Source organism: Bombina bombina, chromosome 2 (assembly GCF_027579735.1).
Source record: "Bombina bombina isolate aBomBom1 chromosome 2, aBomBom1.pri, whole genome shotgun sequence".
Lineage (NCBI taxonomy): Eukaryota > Metazoa > Chordata > Amphibia > Anura > Bombinatoridae > Bombina > Bombina bombina.
Window position 1 is genome coordinate 359881553 of NC_069500.1, and position 25676 is coordinate 359907228.

Consider the following 25676-nt stretch of genomic DNA (forward strand, 5'->3'; position numbering starts at 1 on the left):
GTAATCTCACCTCCTGAGATTCCCAAACCCCTTGTGCCGTCAGAGACCCCCACACAGCTCCCCAACCTGTAAGACTTGCATCTGTTGAAAATACAGTCCAGGTCAGAAGAACAAAGAAGCCCCCTGAACTAAACGATGGTGATCTGTCCACCACGTCAGAGAGTGTCGTACAATCGGTTTTAAAGATATTAATTGAGATATCTTTGTGTAATCCCTGCACCATTGGTTCAGCATACAGAGCTGAAGAGGTCGCATGTGAAAATGAGCAAAGGAGATTGCGTCCGATGCAGCAGTCATAAGACCTAAAATTTCCATGCATAAGGCTACCAAAGGGAATGATTGTGACTGAAGGTTTTGACAAGCTGATATCAATGTTAGACTTCTCTTGTCTGACAAAGACAGAGTCATAGACAGTGAATCTATCTGGAAACCTAAAAAGGTTACCCTTGTCTGAGGAATCAATGAACTTTTTGGTAAATTGATCCTCCAACCATGATCTTGAAGAAACAACACAAGTCGATTCGTATGAGATTCTGTTAAATGTGAAGACTGAGCAAGTACCAAGATATCGTCCAAAAAAGGAAATACCAATACCCTGTTCTCTGAATACAGACAGAAGGGCACCGAGAACCTTTGAAAAATTCTTGGAGCTGATGCTAGGCCAAACGGTAGAGCCACAAAACTGGTAATGCTTGTCTAAAAAAGAGAATCTCAGAAACTAAAAGTGATCTGGATGAATCGGAATATGCAGATATGCATCCTGTAAATCTATTGTAGACATATAATGCCCTTGCTGAACAAAAGGCAGGATAGTCCTTACAGTTACCATCTTGAATGTTGGTATCCTTACATAACGATTCAATATTGTTAGATCCGGAACTGGTCTGAAGGAATTGACCTTCTTTGGTACAATGAAGATAGAATAAAACCCCAGCCCCTGTTCCAGAACTGGAACTGGCATAATTACTCCAGCCAACTCTAGATCTGAAACACATTTCAGAAATGCTTGAGCCTTTGCTGGGTTTACTGGGACACGGGAAAGAAAAAAATCTCTTTGCAGGAGGCCTTAACTTGAAGCCAATTCTGTACCCTTCTGAAACAATGTTCTGAAACCAGAGATTGTGAACGGAATTGATCCAAATTTCTTTGAAAAGAACGTAAACTGCCCCATACCAGCTGAGCTGGAATGAGGGCCGCACCTTCATGGGGACTTAGGAGCTGGCTTTGGGTTTCTATAAGGCTTGGATATATACCAAAGTGAAGATGGTTTCCAAACTGATACCTCTCCTGAGGATGAAGGATCAGGCTTTTGTTCCTTGTTGTGATGAAAGGAACGAAAACGATTATTAGACCTAAATTTACCTCAGATTTTTTATCCTGTGGTAAAAAAGTTCCCTTCCTTCCAGTAACAGTTGAGATAAAATAATCCAACTGAGAACCGAATAAATTATTACCCTGGAAAGAAAGGGATAGCAAAGTTGACTTAGAAGACATATCAGCATTCCAAGTTTTAAGCCATAAAGCTCTTCTTGCTAAAATAGTTAGAGACATATACCTGACATCAATTCTAATGATATCAAAGATGGCATCACAAATAAAATAATTAGCATGTTATAGAATAATAATGCTATGAGAATTATGATCTGTTACTTGTTGCGCTAAAGCTTCTAACCAAAAAGTTGAAGCTGCAGCAACATCCGCTAAAAAATATAGCAGGAGTAGAGACAGCCCCATTAACCTTAGGGATTTTGTCCCAAACTCTAATCTGTCAGATGGCACAGGATATAATTGCTTAAAACGTTTTAAAAGGAGTAAATGAATTACCCAAATTATTCCATTCCCTGGAAATTACTTCAGAAATAGCATCAGGGACAGGAAACACTTCTGGAATAACTACAGGAGATTTAAAAACCTTATTTAAACGTTTAGTTTTAGTATCAAGAGGACCAGAATCCTCCATTTCTAATGCAATTAATACTTCCTTAAATAAAGAATGAATAAATTCCATCTTGAACAAATACAAAGATTTATCAGCATCAACCTCTGAGACAGAAACCTCTGAACCAGAAGAACCATTATCAGTATCAGAATGATGATGTTCATTTAAAAATTCATCTGAAAAAAGAGAAGTTTTAAAAGACTTTTATGGATACTAGAAGGAGAAATAACAGACATAGCCTTCTTAATGGATTTAGAAACAAAATCTCTTATGTTATCAGGAACACTCTGAGTATTAGATGTTGAATGAACAGCAACAGGTAATGTAACAGTACTAAAGGAAATTTTATCTGCATTAACAAGTTTGTCATAACATTTAATACAAACAGCTGAAGGAACAGATACCAAAAGTGATACACTTAGCTTTGGTAGCTCCAGCACCGGGCAGCGATTTTCCTGAAGTATCTTCTGACTCAGTTGCAACGTGGAACATCTTGCGATATGTAATAGAAAAAACAACATATAAAGCAAAATTGATCAAATTCCTTAAATGACAGTTTCAGGAATGGAAAAAAAATGCCAGTGAACAAGCTTCTAGCAACCAGAAGCAATAAATAATGAGACTTAAATAATGTGGAGACAAAAGTGACGCCCATATATTTTTAGCGCCAAATAAGACGCCCACATTATTTGGCGCCTAAATGCTTTTGGCGCCAAAAATGACGCCACATCCGGAACGCCGACACTTTTGACGCAAAAGAACGTCAAAAATGACGCAACTTCCGGCGACACGTATGACGCCGGAAAAAGAAAAAATTTTTGCGCCAAAAAAGTCCGCGCCAAGAATGACGCAATAAAATTAAGCATTTTCAGCCCCCGCGAGCCTAACAGCCCACAGGGGGAAAAGTCAAATTTTTTAAGGTAAGAAAAAATTATTGATTCAAATGCATTATCCCAAATATGAAACTGACTGTCTGAAAATAAGGAATGTTGAACATCCTGAGTCAAGGCAAATAAATGTTTGAATACATATATTTAGAACTTTATATAAAAGTGCCCAACCATAGCTTAGAGTGTCACAGAAAATAAGACTTACTTACCCCAGGACACTCATCTACATGTTTGTAGAAAGCCAAACCAGTACTGAAACGAAAATCAGCAGAGGTAATGGTATATATATATATATATATATATATATATATATATATAAGAGTATATCGTCGATCTGAAAAGGGAGGTAAGAGATGAATCTCTACGACCGATAACAGAGAACCTATGAAATAGACCCCGTAGAAGGAGATCATTGCATTCAAATAGGCAATACTCTCCTCACATCCCTCTGACATTCACTGCACGGTGAGAGGAAAACCAGGCTCCAACCTGCTGCGGAGCGCATATCAACGTAGAATCTAGCACAAAAACTTACTTCACCACCTCCATAGGAGGCAAAGTTTGTAAAACTGATTTGTGGGTGTGGTGAGGGGTGTATTTATAGGCATTTTAAGGTTTGGGAAACTTTGCCCCTCCTGGTAGGAATGTATATCCCATACGTCACTAGCTCATGGACTCTTGCTAATTACATGAAAGAAACAAACATTACAATGTTTACCCTCTTTTAAGTCACAATCTTCTCTGCTTGTGTCTATAGTTTGTTTTTTGTGTGTTCTAAAATGCAAATACTATATATTTAAATATCCTTCTGATGGTACGTTGTTTGATATAATTTGTAATACTTGAGTACAACCTTTAGGTTGCATGTATACACTGTATTATGACATGTTTACACTTGGTCCAATCCCCTTTTTCTACAAATATTCCGTCATGCAAACTATTCCAAAATCCAACATATTTCGGGTCCTTAGCAGTTTTGTACCTGTACTTTAAAGTACATTTCCGTATCAAATTTGGAAGTAAAAAACAATATAAAAAACAGATTTTTTAACTTAAAACCATTTACAGGACTCAAAACCAATTTTAAAAGGGGCACTTTAAATTAGAGAGGGGGAAACATATGTAGTAAACTTACATCAGACATCCCAGAAGGTGTAGAAATATTAAAACCAGGGTAGTTTATCAATTTTGAGACATCATATGACACATTCTGGTTTCTCATTTTTGACTCTGCTTCCTCTAGCTCCCCTTCACTTGAGTCTAATACACAAAAAAAAATACAAATGACAGATTATATATATATATATATATATATACACACAAAAAATACAAATGATATAGATTATATATATATATATATATATATATATATATATATATATATATATATATATATATATATATATATATATATATATATATATATATATATATATATATATATATATATCCAAGCAGTTTCCAGATCAGCCCACCAAGAGACAACAGCCTGGGTGCAGATATAAATAGCATATATAACAGAAGTACTTTATTGGAACGTTTTCGGGGTTCACAACCCCTTCATCAGCTGATATATATAATCAAGAAATTGGGACATGACATTTAATTTTGGTTTCCTAGCAAAAATACTGAAACTGCAAAGAATAAATGAAGGGGGCAATAAAAATACACAATCGCAAACAGTGATTTCATATGATCTTTGCTTTGAAATAAATTCTCAGAGGTTTTAAGGGCCCCAACCATCTGGAAAAACGTTAGTTCAGGTATAGCTGAAGAAACACTGTACCGTAAAATTTGTTTTTCATTAATGTTTTCAAAATATCTTGTTTCACTTACTGCATAATATTAAAATGTATAGAAAAATGTTCCTTCATGCATATTTTTGTATTTTAACGGGACAGTCTACAATAGAATTATTACTGTTTTAAAAGATAGATAATCCCTCATGCAGGACTCAGTCATTAACTTCAACATATAACGATGAGGAGGGGGTTAAATAATTGATCGATCCCTAACTCAGCAGCTTAGCCCTCAATGTATGGCGACCAGAACTAGTTCTAATGAGTCTGAATTTAAGTTAGCAATATAAACGTTTGTACTAATTTAATTGTTTAATGATCTATATTGTTTCACTTTATGCACTAATGTTCATGCGTAATAATACTACTTTCTATACCTAAATCGAGGGAATGTTTCAAGCATATATTCCACTCACGCCCACCATAATTTGGAGCTCTATTTTACATTAACTTGTTGGGTATGTACTTATTGTGTTCTGTATATGGTCTTATAGGATGTGCAGTCAATCCATTAACAGGTTGTTACACATTTTGTCTAGTAAAGGGACGTTTTTATTGTAATGTACCAAGCTGATTCTTATTATTCCCCCCTATTTACACATAAAAGCATATTTCTTCTTTCGCCCTCAGCTGGCAGGGGAGAGGGTAGCCCTGTAACAACCAGTAGCAATAGTTACTAGTATTAACTGACTACCTGTTTGATATATTAAAAAAAAAATATTGAGCGGATATCAAATTCATATGGAGGATATAGCCAAATCTGCAACACAAGAACTCCATTAAATATTGCAACTTACGTATACCTATGTGAGTATATATATTTATATACACATATGCTAGTCTCTCGCTAGATATTGGAGGTAAAGCAGTCCTAAGCATAGAATTTGGCTCTGCTATTACTCCTATAGGCGTGAGATACTGTCGCAAGGGGATAACTTTTCAGACTCTAACATACTGTCTTACTGTGTGGTTACTTAATCATTATTTCTGAGTAATGTTGTGTGTTCTTACAATGTTGCAGATAAAATTTCCCAAACTACACATAAAAATACCAGATCTTTAAATAGAGCTTTGCTGTTTATTTTACATCCTCTCTAATCTTATATATACTCAAAGATCATGATGTAGCTTTTAGTTTAGTGCAAGGGAGTGATTACTGCTAGTGCATTTGTTGTATAGAGGGTTTGTTATAGTCACTATTATTACTGTATAATTGAATAGGTTCTGAGTTTTCATTTAATCTTGCTGTTTCAAAGATATCAAACTGTATAATGATAACCCCCCCCCCCCCCTAAAAATCTTAAGCGGTTTATCCGCTGAGAATCTAATCTGAACCCAACATAAGTTTATATTTTAGCATTATAACCATGATCTTGCTTTATCTGGGTACGTATCTTGATATTTTTACATTTATGCAATGTCATTAAGCCTCAATTGGGTCATTAGCGCGACTATCCTACTCCATCCCTTTTCCTTAATCACTTGGTCCATAAGTGGCCGGCTAAATAGTCACAATTACGTAACTAATGTGAAAAAAAATAGAGGTTCCAATAGCCCACTTTTTTCTTTTTCTCTTTTTGTCAGCCGTCCTTTTTTCCCCTCGCATCATGGTTTCTTATTTAACAGAATGGCAGCTATTGTTGCATGGCATATGCTGTACGTTTAGATAGATAATCCCGTTATTACCCGATCCGCAGTTTTGCATAACCAACACAGTTATATTAATATACTTTTTACCTCTGTGATTACCTTTTATCTAAGCATCTTCTGACAGACCCTGATCACATGACTATTATCTATTGACTTGCATTTAGTACTGAGTTGTGCTAAATCTTCAATAACTCCTTGGTCGTGAGCACAATGTTATCTATATGGTCCACATGAACTAGCAGTCTCCTGTTGTGAAAAGCTATTTAAAAAAGCATGTGATAAGAGGCTGTCTGTAGTGGCTCAGAAACAGGCAGAAATTTAGAGGTTTAAATGTTAGAAAGTATATTAATATATTCATGTTGATTGTGCAAAGCTGGGAATGGGTAGTAAAGGTGTTATCTCTCTTTTTAAACAATACTAATTTTAGTGCAGACTGTCCCTTTAAATTTTTGGGCTTGCTAATGAAAAGCATTGATTGTTTTCAATGCATAAAGAACAGCTCTGCTCAGGTTCTCTTTCTTCATACAAATATAATAGCTAGGTATTGAAATTCTAATTTTAATGAACAAAAACTATTTCAAGTACAAAACTATCTCAGACCCCCCCACTGGGAGGTTTATTTATGCCGTTCTCATGTTTACATAGCTTTGCTACAGATAACACAAGCATATTCAGCTATTTGAACTGACAAAAAGTAAAGGTGTTGCTTGCAAACTCAAGCAGGTAAAATGGATCATTGTGAGAAATGTTTACAGTACTATGTCCCTTAAAACTGCAAAAGGTTCTGTAAGGCAGCTTTCATTTGTTATCAGTTCAACTATAAAGAAACTATTTTTCTCCCGATAATGATAGCTGACTTTTTACTGTTTGCTTTGTGTTAACGTTATAAAGGTAATCAAAATGATATCCTAAATGCTTCAGATATATTTGCCAGAATTATGCTGGTCAGTGTAACTAGGAAATCCAGTTACAATTTATGTAATGTCACTGGTTTATTTAGGAACAGAATAATTGTTTCCTTTTGATTAAAAATTGACTACTTTAAGTGTTGAGAATATATTTGTGTAACATTTGAGCTCTTTGCATTTAAAAAGGGAAATAATACTCATATGCTAAATCAATTAAAGTGATGCAGCATAACTGTAAAACGCTGAAATGAAGATATCCCCTAAATGTATGAGAATTTGCTTTTTGTGGTTAATCTGTATATATGAAAATGCTGATTTTGTGTTTTGAAGCCACAACCTAAGAAAATGGGTTGATCTTGTAGGTATAATTAGATCTTCGATTATCACATTGTGTACAAATACCTGCCTCTATCTTATATCTGTCTATAAACCAAAGACCAATACTTGGAGAGAACAAAGGAAAATTAACATTTTATTACTTTCTCTCTTCTAGACCCCACTGGGAGTGTAATTTCTTCTGCTGGCTGTGTTTACACAGATTATCTATAGCTTGGACCCAAGGCCAGAAACTTTCAGAATAGGTGGGGATACCAGAGGCTAAATTAACTATTTCAAATGTCAATATAAGGGTAATAGGAAATACCTGTAAACAATATAATGCACTCCAGCAGGTGGATTATAGGGAACAAATTAAAAAAGAGGGGGGATTTTTGAGTAAACTGTCCCTTTAAGCTCACAAGATTCTTCTGTGAAAATATAGTTCTATTTCAGCTGCTGTCCAGCTGCAAGTTGAGAAAAAAAAGCCAATCAGCATCAGCAGTGCAGAGGTCATGCTTTGGTTTGCCTCTTTTAGCCAAGACTAGGCGTTCAATCTCCACCCAGTCAGGCTCAGACAATTGAGATTTTGATGTTGAAAAGGGATCCGTTCCAGCTGATCCCTGAGACAGGGTAACCTCCAGGGCGGAGAGGATGACATCCCCACCAGATCCGCAAAACATGTCCTCCGCAGCCACGATGGAGCAATCAGAATGGCCGAAGCTCGCTCCTGTTTGATGCGTGCCACTACACGAGGTAGAAGAGGTAATGGTGGAAAAATGTAAGCTAGGCTGAAGCCCCAAGGTACAGCTAAGGCATCAACTCTGCCTGGGGATCCCTGGAGATCCCTGTATCTGGGTAGCTTGCAATTGAGTCTGGGCGCCATGAGATCTCCGGCATTCCCCACCTGAGACAAATCTCTGCAAACACTTCAGGGTAAAGAGACCATTCCCCCGGATGGAAGGATTGCTTGCTGACAAAGTCTGCTTCTCAGTGGTCCACACCTGGAATGTGAATAGCTGAGAGCAAGCAGCTGTGGGACTCCGCCCACTCCAAGATCTGAGATACCTCCCTCATGGCTAGGGAGCTCCTCGTACCCCTCTGATGGTTGATGTAAGCCACCGAGGTAATGTCGGTCTGGAATCTAATGAAGCTGAACGACCACAGAGGAGGCCATGCCTTCAGAGCATTGTAGATTGCTCGGAGGTTCCAGAATATTTATCGGAAGGAGAGACTCCTCTCGGGACCATTTTCCTTGTGCCATCCCAAACAGCTCCCCATCCTGCCAGAATCGTGTCTGTGGTCACAATCTCCCAGAACGGTCTCAAGAAGGATGTCCCATGGACAGTTGCCCTGGACAGATCCACCAAGAGAGGGAGATCTGGGTCCGAGCATCCATGCATATCTGCTGTGATAGATCTGAATAATCGTCGTTCCACTGTCTCAACATGCACAATTGAAGAGGTCTGAGATGGAACCTGGAGAATGGAATGACATCTATGCTGGAAACCATGAGTCCGATCACCTTAATACACTGAGCCACCGAGGGGCTTGAGGAGGACTTAAGGGCAAGACTAGAGGACACAATCTTCCTGCATCGATGGTCCGTGAGAAATATTTTCATGGACATAGTCTATTATCGTGCCCAGGGAACTCTTTCCGGAGTTGATCTTCAAACCGTGAGATTGGAGTAAAAGAAGAGCCCTCAAATGATCCTCTGCGAGACTGAGCGACGGCGCCTGGACTAGGATGTCGTCCAGATAGGGAGCCACAGCAGTGCCTCTGGCCACTGCAAGTAGCGCACCTAGAACCTTCTTGAAGACTCTCGGGGCCGTCGCCAGACAAAAGGGGAGGGCCACAAACTGGAAGTGTTGGTTCAGAAACGCAAATCTTAGGAACTTGAAGTGGTCCCTGTGGATTGGCACATGAAGTTAAGCGTCCTTCAAGTCTATAGTTGTCATGAACTGTCCCTCTTGAACTAGGGGCAGAATAGATCTGATCGTTTCCATTTCGAACGATGGAACACTCAGAAACTTGTTTAAACACTTTAAGACCAGAATCGGGCGGAACGTGCCCTGCTTCTTTGGAACCACAAAAAGATTTTAATAGTATCCTCGACCCCTTTCTGCTAGGGGTACTGGTACGATAACGTGGAGAGATCCCTCACACACTCTAGAAAGGCCTCTCTCTTTTCTGGTCTTGAAGACAGGTTTGACAGGAGGAATCTGCCCCTGGGCAGATGGGATCTGAACCCTATCCTGTAACCAGGCTTCTGAGAAGAGAGATAATCTGCCCCTTACTTGGTCCGGAGGCCAGGTGAGGGCTGCCCCTTCATGCCGATTTTGTCTCGGCAGGCTTCTTGCACTGCTTAGACTTGTTTCAAGAATGAGCCGGCTTCCAAATTCTCTTGGACTGGTCCGTCTTCGTGGAGGGCTGCTGGGCCTTTTCGACACGAAAGGGACGAAAACATAATTTATGTAAGAACTTACCTGATAAATTCATTTCTTTCATATTAGCAAGAGTCCATGAGCTAGTGACGTATGGGATATACATTCCTACCAGGAGGGGCAAAGTTTCCCAAACCTTAAAATGCCTATAAATACACCCCTCACCACACCCACAATTCAGTTTAACGAATAGCCAAGAAGTGGGGTGATAAAGTGCGAAAGCATATAAAATAAGGAATTGGAATAATTGTGCTTTATACAAAAAAATCATAACCACCACAAAAAGGGTGGGCCTCATGGACTCTTGCTAATATGAAAGAAATGAATTTATCAGGTAAGTTCTTACATAAATTATGTTTTCTTTCATGTAATTAGCAAGAGTCCATGAGCTAGTGACGCATGGGATAATGATTACCCAAGATGTGGATCTTTCCACACAAGAGTCACTAGAGAGGGAGGGATAAAATAAAGAAAGCCAATTCCTGCTGAAAATAATCCACACCCAAAATAAAGTTTAATAAAAAACATAAGCAGAAGATTCAGACTGAAACCGCTGCCTGAAGTACTTTTCTACCAAAAATTGCTTCAGAAGAAGAAAATACATCAAAAAGGTAGAATTGAAAAAGTATGCAAAGAGGACCAAGTTGCTGCTTTGCAAATCTGATCAACCGAAGCTTCATTCCTAAACGCCCAGGAAGTAGAAACTGACCTGGTAGAATGAGCTGTAATCCTCTGAGGCGGAGTTTTACCCGACTCAACATAGGCAAGATGAATTAAAGATTTCAACCAAGATGCCAAAGAAATGGCAGAAGCTTTCTGGCCTTTTCTAGAACCGGAAAAGATAACAAATAGACTAGAAGTCTTTCGGAAACACTTAGTAGCTTCAATATAATATTTCAAAGCTCTAACAACATGCAAAGAATGCAATGCTTTCTCCTTAGAATTCTTAAGATTAGGACATAATGAAGGAACCACAATTTCTCTACTAATGTTGTTGGAAATCACAACTTTAGGTAAAAATTCAAAAGAAGTTCGCAACACCGCCTTATCCTGATGAAAAATCAGAAAAGGAGACTCACAAGAAAAGAGCAGATAATTCAGAAACTCTTCTGGCAGAAGAGATGGCCAAAAGGAACAAAACTTCCCAAGAAAGTAATTTAATGACCAATGAATGCATAGGTTCAAAGGGAGGAGCTTGAAGAGCTCCCAGAACCAAAATCAAACTCCAAGGAGGAGAAATGGACTTAATGACAGGTTTTATACGAACCAAAGCTTGTACAAAACAATGAATATCAGGAAGAATAGCAATCTTTCTGTGAAAAAGAACAGAAAGAGCAGAGATTTGTCCTTTCAAGGAACTTGCAGACAAACCCTTATCTAAACCATCCTGAAGAAACTGAAAAAAATTCTCGGCATTCTAAAAGAATGCCAAGAAAAATGATGAGAAAGACACCAAAAAATATAAGTCTTCCAGACTCTATAATATATCTCTCTAGATACAGATTTACGAGCCTGTAACATAGTATTAATCACAGAGTCAGAGAAATCTCTTTGACCAAGAATCAAGCGTTCAATCTCCATACCTATAAATTTAAGGATTTCAGATCCTGATGGAAAAAAGGACCTTGCGACAGAAAGTCTGGTCTAACGGAAGAGTCCATGGTTGGCAAGAGGCCATCCGGACAAGATCCGCATACCAAACCTGTGAGGCCATGCCGGAGCTACCAGCAGAACAAACGAGCATTCCTTCAGTATCTTGGAGATTACTCTTGGAAGAAGAACTAGAGGCAGAAAAATATAGGCAGGATGATACTTCCAAGGAAGTGAAAATGCATCCACTGCCTGCGCCTGAGGATCCCGGGATCTGGACAGATATCTGGGAAGTTTCTTGTTTAGATGAGACGCCATCAGATCTATTTCTGGAAGTTCCCACATTTGAACAATCTGAAGAAATACCTCTGGGTGAAGAGACCATTCGCCCGGATGGAACATTTGGCGGCTGAGATAATCTGCTTCCCAATTGTCTACACCTGGGATATAAACCGCAGAGATTAGACAGGAGCTGGATTCCGCCCAAACCAAAAAAAATCGAGATACTTCTTTCATAGCCAGAGGACTGTGAGTCCCTCCTTGATGATTGATGTATGCCACAGTTGTGACATTGTCTGTCTGAAAACAAATGAACGATTCTCTCTACAGAAGAGGCCAAAACTGAAGAGCATGAAAATTGCACGGAGTTCCAAAATATTGATCGGTAATCTCACCTCCTGAGATTCCCAAACTCCTTGTGCCGTCAGAGATCCCCACACAGCTCCCCAACCTGTGAGACTTGTATCTGTTGAAATTACAGTCCAGGTCGGAAGCACAAAAAGAAGCCCCCTAAATTAAACAATGGTGATCTGTCCACCACGTTAGAGAGTGTCGAACAATCGTTTTTTAAAGATATAAATTGAGATATCTTTGTGTAATCCTTGCACCATTGATTCAGCATACAGAGCTGAAGAGGTCGCATGTGAAAACGAGCAAAGGGGATCGCGTCCGATGCAGCAGTCATAAGACCTAGAATTTCCATGCATAAGGTTACCGAAGGGAATGATTGTGACTGAAGGTTTCGACAAGCTGAAATCAATTTTAGACGTCTGTTGTCTGTTAAAGACAGAGTCATGGACACTGAATCTATCTGGAAACCCAGAAAGGTTACCCTTGACTGAGGAATCAATGAACTTTTTGGTAAATTGATCCTCCAACCATGATCTTGAAGAAACAACACAAATCGATTCGCATGAGATTCTTCGAATGAGAAGACTGAGCAAATACCAAGATAATCGTCCAAATAAGGAAATACCAAAACCCCGTTCTCTGAATACAGAAAGAAGGGCACCGAGAATCTTTGAAAAAAATTCTTGGAACTGAGGCTAGGCCAAACGGTAGAGCCACAAAACTGGTAATGCTTGTCTAAAAAGAGAATCTCAGACACTAAAAATGATCTGGATGAATCGGAATATGCAGATACACATCCTGTAAATCTATTGTAGACATATAATGCCCTTACTAAACAAAAGGCAGAATAGTCCTACAGTAACCATCTTGAATGTTGGTATCCTTACATAACGATTCAATATTGATAGATCCGGAACTGGTCTGAAGGAATTGACCTTCTTTGGTACAATGAAGAGATAAAATAAAACCCTAGTCCCTGTTTCAGAACTGGAACTGGCATAATTACTCCAGCCAACTCTAGATCTGAAACACATTTCAGAAATGCTGAGCCTTGCTGTGTTAACTGGGACACGGGAAAGAAAAAAATCTCTTAGCAGGAGGCCTTAACTTGAAGCCAATTCTGTACCATTCTGAAACAATGTTCTGAAACCAGAGATTGAGAACGGAATTGATCCAAATTCCTTTGAAGAAAACGTAATCTGCCCCATACCAGCTGAACTGGAAAAAAGGGCCGCACCTTCATGGGTACTTAGGAGCTGACTATAGGTTTCTATAAGGCTTGGATATATTCCAAACTGGAAAAAGTTTCCAAACTGATACCGCTCCTGAGGATGAAGGATCAGGCTTTTGTTCCTTATTATGAAAAAAAAGAACGAAAAAATGATTAATACCCTGGACAGAAAGGGAAAACAAAGTTGACTTAGAAGACATATCAGCATTCCAAGTTTAATCCATAAAGCTTTTCTAGCTAAAATAGCTAGAGACATATACCTGACATCAACACTAATGATATCAAAAGATGGTATCACCAATAAAATTATTAGCATGTTATAGAATAATAATAATGCTATAAAATTATGATCTGTTACTTGTTGTGCTAAAACTTCTAACCAAAAAGTTGAAGCTGCAGCAACATCCGGTAAAAATATAGCAGGTCTAAGAAGATTACCTGAACATAAGTAAACTTTTCTTAGAAAGGATTCAATTTTCTTATCTAAAGGATCCTTAAATTTAGTACTATCTGCCGTAGAAATAGTATTACATTTTAGCAGGAATAGAGACAGCCCCAAACCTTAGGGATTTTGTCCCAAAAAACTCTAATCTGTCAGATGGCACAGGATATAATTGCTTAAACGTTTAGAAGGAGAAAAAGAATTACCCAAATTATTCCATTCCCTGGAATTACTTCAGAAAAAACATCAGGGAGATTAAACACTTCTGGAATAACTACAGGAGATTTAAAAACCCTATTTAAACGTTTGGATTCAGTATCAAGAGGACCAGAATCCTCTATATCTAAAGCAATTAATACTTCTTTAAAATAAAGAACGAATAAATTCCATCTTGAACAAATACAAAGATTTATCAGCATCAACCTCTGAGACAGAAACCTCTGAACCAGAAGAACCATTATCAGTATCAGAATGATGATGTTCATTTAAAAATTCATCTGAAAAAAAGAGAAGTTTTAAAGGACTTTTATGTAAACTAGAAGGAGAAATAACAGAGATAGCCTTCTAAATGGATTTAAAAAATAAAATCTCTTATGTTTATCAGGAACACTCTGAAATTTAGATGTTGACGGAACAGCAACAGATAATATAACAGTACTAAAGGAAATTTTATCTGCATTAATAAGTTTGTCATGACATGCAATACAAACAACAGCTGGAGAAACAGATACCAAAAATTTATAGCAGATACACTTAGCTTGGTAGCTCCAGCCCCGGCAGTGATTTTCCTAAAGTATCTTCTGACTCAGTTGCAACGTGGAACATCTTGCAATATGTAATAGAAAAAACAACATATAAAGCAAAATTGAACAAAATCCTTAAATGACAGTTTCAGGAATGGGAAAAAAATGCCAGTGAACAAGCTTCTAGCAACCAGAAGCAATAAATAATGAGACTTAAATAATGTGGAGACAAAAGTGACGCCCATATTTTTTTTTTTATTTTTTTTTAGCGCCAAACAAGACGCCCACATTATTTGGCGCCTAAATGCTTTTGGCGCCAAAAATGACGCCACATCCGGAACGCCGACATTTTTGGCGCAAAATAACGTCAAAAAAATGACGCAACTTCCGGCGACACGTATGACGCCGGAAACGGAAAAGAATTTTTGCGCCAAAAAAATCTGCGCCAAGAATGACGCAATAAATGAAGCATTTTCAGCCTCCGCGAGCCTAACAGCCCACAGGGAAAAAAGAGTCAAATTTTTGAAAGGTAAGAAAAAATGATTAATTCAAATGCATTATCCCCAATATGAAACTGATTGTCTGAAAAATAAGGAAAGTTGAACATTCTGAGTCAAGGCAAATAAATGTTTGAATACATATATTTAGAACTTTATAAACAAAGTGCCCAACCATAGCTTAGAGTGTCACAGAAAATAAGATTTACTTACCCCAGGACACTCATCTACATGTTTGTAGAAAGCCAAACCAGTACTGAAACAAGAATCAGCAGAGGTAATGGTATATATAAGAGTATATCGTCGATCTGAAAAGGGAGGTAAGAGATGAATCTCTACGACCGATAACAGAGAACCTATGAAATAGACCCCGTAGAAGGAGATCACTGCATTCAAATAGGCAATACTCTCCTCACATCCCTCTGACATTCACTGCACGCTGAGAGGAAAACCGGGCTCCAACTTGCTGCGGAGCGCATATCAACGTAGAATCTAGCACAAACTTACTTCACCACCTCCATCGGAGGCAAAGTTTGTAAAACTGAATTGTGGGTGTGGTGAGGGGTGTATTTATAGGCATTTTAAGGTTTGGGAAACTTTGCCCCTCCTGGTAGGAATGTATATCCCATACGTCACTAGCTCATGGACTCTTGCTAATTACATGAAAGAAAAGTTGATCCTTTATGCTTAGCCTTCTTATCCTGGGGTAGGAAAGTTCCCTTGCCTCCCGTAACCGTATATATGATCCAATCCAATCCTGGACCAAACAGAATCATTCCTTGAAAAGGCAGGGACAACATGTCTGCAGACCAAGACTTTAGCCACAGAGCCCTGCGAGCTAAAAACGGAAAAATTTGACACCTTAGCAATCAGGCGAATAATTTGCTTATTGGCATTACAGATGAAAGAATTGGCGAACTTCAGTGCCTTAATCTTAACCTGTATTTCGTTGATGGAAGTCTTCCCCTCAACCATTTCACACAGGGATTCACACCAATATGTCTCAGCTCCGGCAACGGCCGCTGCCGGCTGAAAAACAAACCCTGTGTGTTGAAACATCTTCCTTAACTTTTTTTCAAACTTTTTATCTATGGGCTCTTTAAACGACGAACTATCCTTCAGTGGAATAGTTATCCGTGTTGCGAGTGTGCAGATAGCACCATCCACCTTAGGGACAGCAGCCCACAGCTCAAGCTGAGAGTCTGGAACGGGGAACAGTTTCTTAACGGAAGAAGGGGAAAAGGAAGAACCTAATCACTCCCATTCCTTCTTAATAATATTAGCCATATTAACAGGAACCGGGAAGGCCTGAGGCACCACCCTGTCCTCATATACCTTATCAAGCTTAGGAATCGCAGGTTCCTCCGGAAGCTTCGGTTCCAGAACCTCCAGAGTAGCAAGCACTTGCTTCAGCAAAAAGTGCAAATTCTCCATCCTAAACCTAAAGTCAGGCTCTTCCGCAGCCATAGGTTTAGATGACACGGACTCCGACCCAGAAGGGGCCTCCTCCGAAGAGTCAGAGTGGGCCATGTCATCGTATAACTCCTCTTATATTTCAATAGGTGTAGACAAACCCTGGGTCAGGCCGCCATGATACGCCCTACGCTTGCGCTTAGCAAAACGTGGCAAGGCATGGATCACTTTTGCTACAGCAGTTTGCAGTTGATCCGCAAAATCTGACAGCCAATGAATCTCTCCCGCAGGTTGGACCCTGGGGCGCTGCATGTGCAACTGGAGATGAATGCAGGGAACGCACCTCACTGGACGGGGAACCCTCAGAGGTGGACGGTTCAGTAGTACTAGACATCCGTTAACTTTTAGATGTCGTAACTTTATTAAGGCATGTGGAACATAGTTGAGCAGGCTGTTCTACCAGAACCTCCTCATAATAAACACAGGCATGAGACCTTGTTAAAGAGGGAGAACCCTCTAACGCATCAGAGTCCTCCATAACTTGCGCTATTATTACAGACTAGATTAACTAAATAGGCACCTTTATACCTCCAATGGCCGGGGCACTCACCACCTCCTGTGACCCGGACTACATAAACCGCTTCGTCTTCTGCACTGCAGATCCATAGAGGAAGAGAGAAAGCCACACCCGTCCCTGCCGAAGGAGAAAATGCACCAAAAAATGGCAGCGCAATATTCCCCTAAGTCACCTGAAAGTTTCACACATTGCAAGAGCCTCATCTTGCACATAACGCAGCAATGACACAAACAATATCATGTATAAACCGCCCCCCCCCCTGTTCAAAAATCCCCTTTCCAGGAATATTAACCCTTGATTCTTTAAAGATAAAAGCCGTCAAACTGTGACCCTGTCTGTTGTGTTATGTAATAAAAATGAAACAATCTTACCAGAATCTACGCTGTGGAACAGGAACACGGCCCTTCAAGTGTGACAGGTTAATAGCCTCGCTCCTGACATGGACTTGAGTGTAAAAAGCAGGCAGCGAAACTCGTCAACACTGATTGCTTGTGGAGCTCTTAAAGGGCCACTAAACCCAAAATCTTTCTTTCATGATTCAGATAGAGAATAGAAATTTAAACAACATTACAATTTACTTCCATAATTTATTTTGCTTAATTTTTTAAATATCCTTATTTGAAGAAAAAGCAATGCACATGGTGAGCCAATCACATGATGCTTCTATGTGCAGCAACCAATCAGCAGCTAGTGAGCATATCTAGATATGCTTTTCATCAAAGAATATCAAGAGAATAAAACAAATTAGATAATATAAGTAAATTAGAAATATGTTTAAAATTGCATTCTCTTTCGAAATCATAAAAGAAAAAATGTGGCTGGAATGTCCCTTTAATATGAGTCGGGATGGTTTCACAGAAAGACTCTCCCTGCATCTCCGGACTAACTTTAATCCATGCTCTGAGAGGCTGACAGGACTACTTAAAACTCCAGTCCCATTCCAAAGAGTACTACCCTCAATAAGAGACTACTCCGATCTTCTGCACTTCTCTGCCGTCCTCCAAAGAATGATTGGGGGAGGTATTTAAGCCTTTGGCTGGGGTGTCTTTGCATCCTCCTGGTGGCCAGGTTCTTAATTCCCAACAGTAATGAATGAAGCCGTGGACTCTCCTCCCCTTTAGATGGAAATAGCTCCATTCACCTTATTTGTATTCCATTACTCCAGATAAGAATCAGAGACTGGAAACATCTTCTTAAAATTTGGTGAAGGAGAAAAAGAAACTCCTGGTTTCTCCCATTCCTTATGTCAGACATACGATCTGGAACTGGGAAAAACTCCATACACTTGGACTTAATATTAAACTCTGTTCAGTTTTGAGACCTTAAGAGTTTCCAATGGTTTAGAATCTGGGACATCCAAAGTAGCTGATACTTCCATGAGTAGTAAACGAAGGTGTTCAAGCTTAAATCTAAAATTAACTTCCTCAGACTCTGCTGGATTGTCCGAAACAGAGTCAGAATCAGATATCTCACCCTCAGAAACCGCTGAGCAATGTTCATCATCAGAAAATTGGGATAAACAGACCAACACAGCCTTATATGAGTCAGAGGAAATATGTTTAGATTTTCTTTTTCTCTTACTTGCTATAGGTAAGGAGTTCAGTGCAGCAGAAACAGCTGATTGAAGCTGTGTTGCAAAGTCTCTTGGCAAAAAAAAATCCTCCAGAAAGACAGAGCTGAGCCACAGGGCACTGCCGGTGCAACTACTAGGGACAGAGACTGAGGAGAAAGTGGAGGCATGTCAAGGGCAGAAGAATCCTTAGAAATACAGGGCACTGAAGGGTTAACCTTTTTTGTAAAATCCTAGATTTCTGAGAGACAGACTTTAACATGTTAGATAAACATAAAGCACATAACTGATCTGGAGGGACTACTTGAGCCTCTTCACAAAAACAGAATTTATGTTTACCTGATAAATTACTTTCTCCAACGGTGTGTCCGGTCCACGGCGTCATTCTTACTTGTGGGATATTCTCTTCCCCAACAGGAAATGGCAAAGAGCCCAGCAAAGCTGGTCACATGATCCCTCCTAGGCTCCGCCTTCCCCAGTCATTCGACCGACGTAAAGGAGGAATATTTGCATAGGAGAAATCATATGATACCGTGGTGACTGTAGTTAAAGAAAATAAATTATCAGACCTGATTAAAAAAACCAGGGCGGGCCGTGGACCGGACACACCGTTGGAGAAAGTAATTTATCAGGTAAGCATAAATTCTGTTTTCTCCAACATTGGTGTGTCCGGTCCACGGCGTCATCCTTACTTGTGGGAACCAATACCAAAGCTTTAGGACACGGATGAAGGGAGGGAGCAAATCAGGTCACCTAAACAGAAGGCACCACAGCTTGCAAAACCTTTCTCCCAAAAATAGCCTCTGAAGAAGCAAAAGTATCAAATTTGTAAAATTTGGTAAAAGTGTGCAGTGAAGACCAAGTCGCTGCCTTACATATCAGATCAACAGAAGCCTCGTTCTTGAAGGCCCATGTGGAAGCCACGGCCCTAGTGGAATGAGCTGTGATTCTTTCAGGAGGCTGCCGTCCGGCAGTCTCATAAGCCAATCTAATGATGCTTTTAAGCCAAAAAGAGAGAGAGGTAGAAGTTGCTTTTTGACCCCTCCTTTTACCAGAATAAACAACAAACAAGGAAGATGTTTGTCTGAAATCCTTTGTAGCATCTAAATAGAATTTTAGAGCACGAACTACATCCAAATTGTGCAACAAACGTTCCTTCTTAGAAACTGGATTCGGACACAAAGAAGGCACGACTATCTCCTGGTTAATGTTTTTGTTAGAAACAACTTTCGGAAGAAAACCAGGTTTAGTACGCAAAACCACCTTATCTGCATGGAACACCAGATAAGGAGGAGAACACTGCAGAGCAGATAACTCTGCAACTCTTCTAGCAGAAGAAATTGCAACCAAAAACAAAACTTTCCAAGATAACAACTTGATATCAACGGAATGTAGGGGTTCAAACGGAACCCCCTGAAGAACTGAAAGAACTAAATTGAGACTCCAAGGAGGAGTCAAAGGTTTGTAAACAGGCTTGATTCTAACCAGAGCCTGAACAAAAGCTTGAACATCTGGCACAGCCGCCAGCTTTTTGTGAAGTAAAACAGATAAAGCAGAAATCTGTCCCTTCAAAGAACTTGCAGATAATCCTTTCTCCAAACCTTCTTGAAGAAAGGATAGAATCTTAGGAATTTTTATCTTGTTCCATGGGAATCCTTTAGATTCACACCAACAGATATATTTTTTCCATATTTTATGGTAGATCTTTCTAGTTACAGGCTTTCTGGCCTGAACAAGAGTATCAATGACAGAATCTGAGAACCCTCGCTTTGATAAAATCAAGCGTTCAATCTCCAAGCAGTCAGTTGGAGTGAGGCCAGATTCGGACGTTCGAACGGACCTTGAACAAGAAGGTCCCGTCTCAAAGGTAGCTTCCATGGTGGAGCCGATGACATATTCACCAGGTCTGCATACCAAGTCCTGCGTGGCCACGCAGGAGCTATCAAGATCACCGATGCCCTCTCCTGATTGATCCTGGCTACCAGCCTGGGGATGAGAGGAAACAGAGGGAATACATAAGCTAGGTTGAAGGTCCAAGGTGCTACTAGTGCATCTACTAGAGTCGCCTTGGGATCCCTGGATCTGGACCCGTAGCAAGGAACCTTGAAGTTCTGACGAGAGGCCATCAGATCCATGTCTGGAATGCCCCACAATTGAGTTATTTGGGCAAAGATTTCCGGATGGAGTTCCCACTCCCCCGGATGAAATGTCCGACGACTCAGAAAATCCGCTTCCCAATTTTCCACTCCTGGGATGTGGATTGCAGACAAGTGGCAGGAGTGAGTCTCCGCCCATTGAATGATTTTGGTCACTTCTTCCATCGCCAGGGAACTCCTTGTTCCCCCCTGATGGTTGATATACGCAACAGTCGTCATGTTGTCTGATTGAAACCGTATGAATTTGGCCTTTGCTAGCTGAGGCCAAGCCTTGAGAGCATTGAATATCGCTCTCAGTTCCAGAATATTTATCGGGAGAAGAGATTCTTCCTGAGACCAAAGACCCTGAGCTTTCAGGGGTTCCCAGACCGCGCCCCAGCCCACCAGACTGGCGTCGGTCGTGACAATGACCCACTCTGGTCTGCGGAAGCTCATCCCCTGTGACAGGTTGTCCAGGGTCAGCCACCAACGGAGTGAATCTCTAGTCCTCTGATCTACTTGTATCGTCGGAGACAAGTCTGTATAATCCCCATTCCACTGACTGAGCATGCACAGTTGTAATGGTCTCAGATGAATTCGCGCAAAAGGAACTATGTCCATTGCCGCGACCATCAAACCTATTACTTCCATGCACTGCGCTATGGAAGGAAGAAGAACAGAATGAAGTACTTGACAAGAGCTTAGAAGTTTTGATTTTCTGGCCTCTGTCAGAAAAATCCTCATTTCTAAGGAGTCTATTATTGTTCCCAAGAAGGGAACTCTTGTTGACGGAGATAGATAACTTTTTTCTACGTTCACTTTCCACCCGTGAGATCTGAGAAAGGCCAGGACAATGTCAGTATGAGCCTTTGCTTGTGGTAGGGACGACGCTTGAATCAGTATGTCGTCCAAGGTACTACTGCAATGCCCCTTGGTCTTAGCACCGCTAGAAGGGACCCTAGTACCTTTGTGAAAATTCTTGGAGCAGTGGCTAATCCGAATGGAAGTGCCACAAACTGGTAATGCTTGTCCAGAAAGGCGAACCTTAGGAACCGATGATGTTCCTTGTGGATAGGAATATGTAGATACGCATCCTTTAAATCCACCGTGGTCATGAATTGACCTTCCTGGATGGTAGGAAGAATTGTCCGAATGGTTTCCATTTTGAACGATGGAACCTTGAGAAATTTGTTTGGGATCTTGAGATCTAAGATTGGTCTGAATGTTCCCTCTTTTTTGGGAACTATGAACAGATTGGAGTAGAATCCCATCCCTTGTTCTCCTAATGGAACAGGATGAATCACTCCCATTTTTAACAGGTCTTCTACACAATGTAAGAATGCCTGTCTTTTTATGTGGTCTGAAGACAATTGAGACCTGTGGAACCTCCCCCTTGGGGGTAGCTCCTTGAATTCCAGAAGATAACCTTGGGAGACTATTTCTAGCGCCCAAGGATCCAGAACATCTCTTGCCCTGAGCGAAGAGAGAAAGTCTGCCCCCCACCAGATCCGGTCCCGGATCGGGGGCCAACATCTCATGCTGTCTTGGTAACAGCGGCAGGTTTCTTGGCCTGCTTACCTTTGTTCCAGCCTTGCATTGGCCTCCAGGCTGGCTTGGTTTGAGAAGTATTACCCTCTTGCTTAGAGGATGTAGAACTTGGGGCTGGTCCGTTTCTGCGAAAGGGACGAAAATTTGGTTTATTTTTAGCCTTAAACGACCTATCCTGAGGAAGGGCGTGGCCCTTACCCCCAGTGATATCTGAAATAATCTCTTTCAAGTCAGGGCCAAACAGCGTTTTCCCCTTGAAAGGTATGTTAAGCAATTTGTTCTTGGAAGACGCATCCGCTGACCAAGATTTTAGCCAAAGCGCTCTGCGCGCCACAATAGCAAACCCCGAATTTTTCGCCGCTAATCTAGCCAATTGCAAAGTGGCGTCTAAAGTAAAAGAGTTAGCCAATTTAAGAGCATGAATTCTGTCCAAAATCTCCTCATAAGAAGAATCTTTATTGAGCGACTTTTCTAGTTCATCGAACCAGAAACACGCTGCTGTAGTGACAGGAACAATGCATGAAATTGGTTGTAGAAGGTAACCTTGCTGAACAAACATCTTTTTAAGCAAACCCTCTAATTTTTTATCCATAGGATCTTTGAAAGCACAACTATCTTCTATAGGGATAGTAGTGCGTTTGTTTAGAGTAGAAACCGCCCCCTTGACCTTGGGGACTGTCTGCCATAAGTCCTTTCTGGGGTCGACCATAGGAAACAATTTCTTAAATATAGGGGGAGGGACAAAAGGTATGCCGGGCCTTTCCCATTCTTTGTTTACAATGTCCGCCACCCGCTTGGGTATAGGAAAAGCTTTGGGGGGCCCCGGGACCTCTAGGAACTTGTCCATCTTACATAATTTCTCTGGAATGACCAAATTGTCACAATCATCCAGAGTAGATAACACCTCCTTAAGCAGAGCGCGGAGATGTTCCAATTTAAATTTGAATGTAATCACATCAGGTTCAGCTTGTTGAGAAATTTTCCCTGAATCTGAAATTTCTCCCTCAGACAAAACCTCCCTGGCCCCCTCAGACTGGTGTAGGGGCATGTCAGAACCATTATCATCAGTGTCCTCATGCTCTTCAGTATTCTCTAAAACAGAGCAGTCGCGCTAAGTGGGCATTTTGGCTAAAATGTTTTTGATAGAATTATCCATTACAGCCGTTAATTGTTGCATAGTAAGGAGTATTGGCACACTAGATGTACTAGGGGCCTCCTGTGTGGGCAAGACTGGCGTTGACAAAGGAGGGGATGATGCAGTACCATGCTTACTCCCCTCACTTGAGGAATCATCTTGGGCATCATTTTCTCTAAATTTTTTGTCACATACATCACATCTATTTAAATGAGAAGGAACCTTGGCTTCCTCACATACAGAACATAGTCTATCTGATAGTTCAGACATGTTAAACAGGCATAAACTTGATAACAAAGTACAAAAAACGTTTTAAAATAAAACCGTTACTGTCACTTTAAATTTTAAACTGAACACACTTTATTACTGAATATGTGAAAAAGTATGAAGGAATTGTTCAAAATTCACCAAAATTTCACCACAGTGTCTTAAAGCCTTAAAAGTATTGCACACCAAATTTGAAAGCTTTAACTCTTAAAATAACGGAACCGAAACCGTTTTTAAATTTAACCCCTATACAGTCCCTGGTATCTGCTTTGCTGAGACCCAACCAAGCCCAGAGGGGAATACGATACCAAATGACGCCTTCAGTAAGCTTTTTCTATGTATCTGAGCTCCTCACACATGCATCTGCATGCCTTGCTTCCCAAAAACAACTGCGCGTTAGTGGCGCGAAAATGAGGCTCTGCCTATGATTAGAGAAGGCCCCCAGAGAAAAAGGTGTCCAATACAGTGCCTGACGGTTATTCAGCATAATTCCCAAGAATAAAATAACTCCTCAAAGCTATAAACTATTAAAAATGCTTATAAATCAATCGTTTTAGCCCAAAAAAATGTCTACCAGTCTTTAAAGCCCTTGTGAAGCCCTTTATTCTTATTTAATAAAAATGGCTTACCGGATCCCATAAGGAAAATGACAGCTTCCAGCATTACCAAGTCTTGTTAGAAATGTGTCATACCTCAAGCAGCAAAAGTCTGCTCACTGTTTCCCCCAACTGAAGTTAATTCCTCTCAACAGTCCTGTGTGGAAACAGCCATCGATTTTAGTACCGGTTGCTAAAATCATTTTCCTCTTACAAACAGAAATCTTCATCTCTTTTCTGTTTCAGAGTAAATAGTACATACCAGCACTATTTTAAAATAACAAACTCTTGATTGAAGAATAAAAACTACATTTAAACACCAAAAAACTCTAAGCCATCTCCGTGGAGATGTTGCCTGTACAACGGCAAAGAGAATGACTGGGGAAGGCGGAGCCTAGGAGGGATCATGTGACCAGCTTTGCTGGGCTCTTTGCCATTTCCTGTTGGGGAAGAGAATATCCCACAAGTAAGGATGACGCCGTGGACCGGACACACCTATGTTGGAGAAATAAACATTTGTCCCCCTGAGGAAAATAAATGAACACTTTATTTGAAAGCAGCACACAGATTTATACACCCTGGCATTCCAGATTTACAGAGCTTCAGGTTACATAGGGAATTGGTTAAACAGTAAAGCAAACATATGAACAATACATCAAACCTCTAACAATTGTCTATTCACAGGTAAAACAGATTAACATATCAAGTTAATTAACTGGGGAAGAAAGTTTACTCAGACAATCTGATGTTGGGCAGTCTAGTTAACAATCACACAGGAAGAATATCAGTTTACCCAGACAGACTCCTGAGACACAATCGGATCTGAAACGTAATATTACATTAATATATTACAGAATATAAGAACAGGTCTTATTAACTATTAAGTCCTTTATGCCTACTTGGTTTATATAGTCACAATTGCTCCACAAGGGGCACTTACACCCTGTACCCATCCTGTATTTATGGATACAGGGTGACATAGACATAAGACCGAGTTATGAAAGTACATGGGGTGTCCAGCATCTAAAATTCCACATTTCCAGGCAGTCTCTCTAGAGCATGCAATTTTAAGCAACTTTCTAATTTACTCCAATTATCAAATTTTCTTCCTTCTCTTTGTATCTTTATTTGAAATGCAAGAATGCAAGTTTAGATGCCGTCCCATTTTTGGTAAATAACCTGGGTTATTCATGCTGATTGGTGGATAAATTCATCCACCAATAAAAAAACAGAATTTATGTTTACCTGATAAATTTCTTTCTCCTACGGTGTATACGGTCCACGGCTTCATCCTTAATTGTGGGATATTCTCAATCCCTACAGGAAGTGGCAAAGAGCACACAGCAAAGCTGTC

The 25676-nt window shown here is 40.2% G+C and overlaps 1 protein-coding gene across 1 annotated transcript in view; it reads right to left on the reverse strand.

The window, feature by feature from the left end:
• The window catches only part of ZCCHC8 (zinc finger CCHC-type containing 8), a 181047-nt gene that overhangs the window by 84668 nt on the left and 70703 nt on the right, over nt 1-25676 (reverse strand). The window contains exon 9 of the mRNA XM_053701764.1: nt 3965-4089. Coding sequence (XP_053557739.1) covers nt 3965-4089 — 125 coding nt within the window. The remainder of the gene's footprint in view (nt 1-3964; nt 4090-25676) is intronic.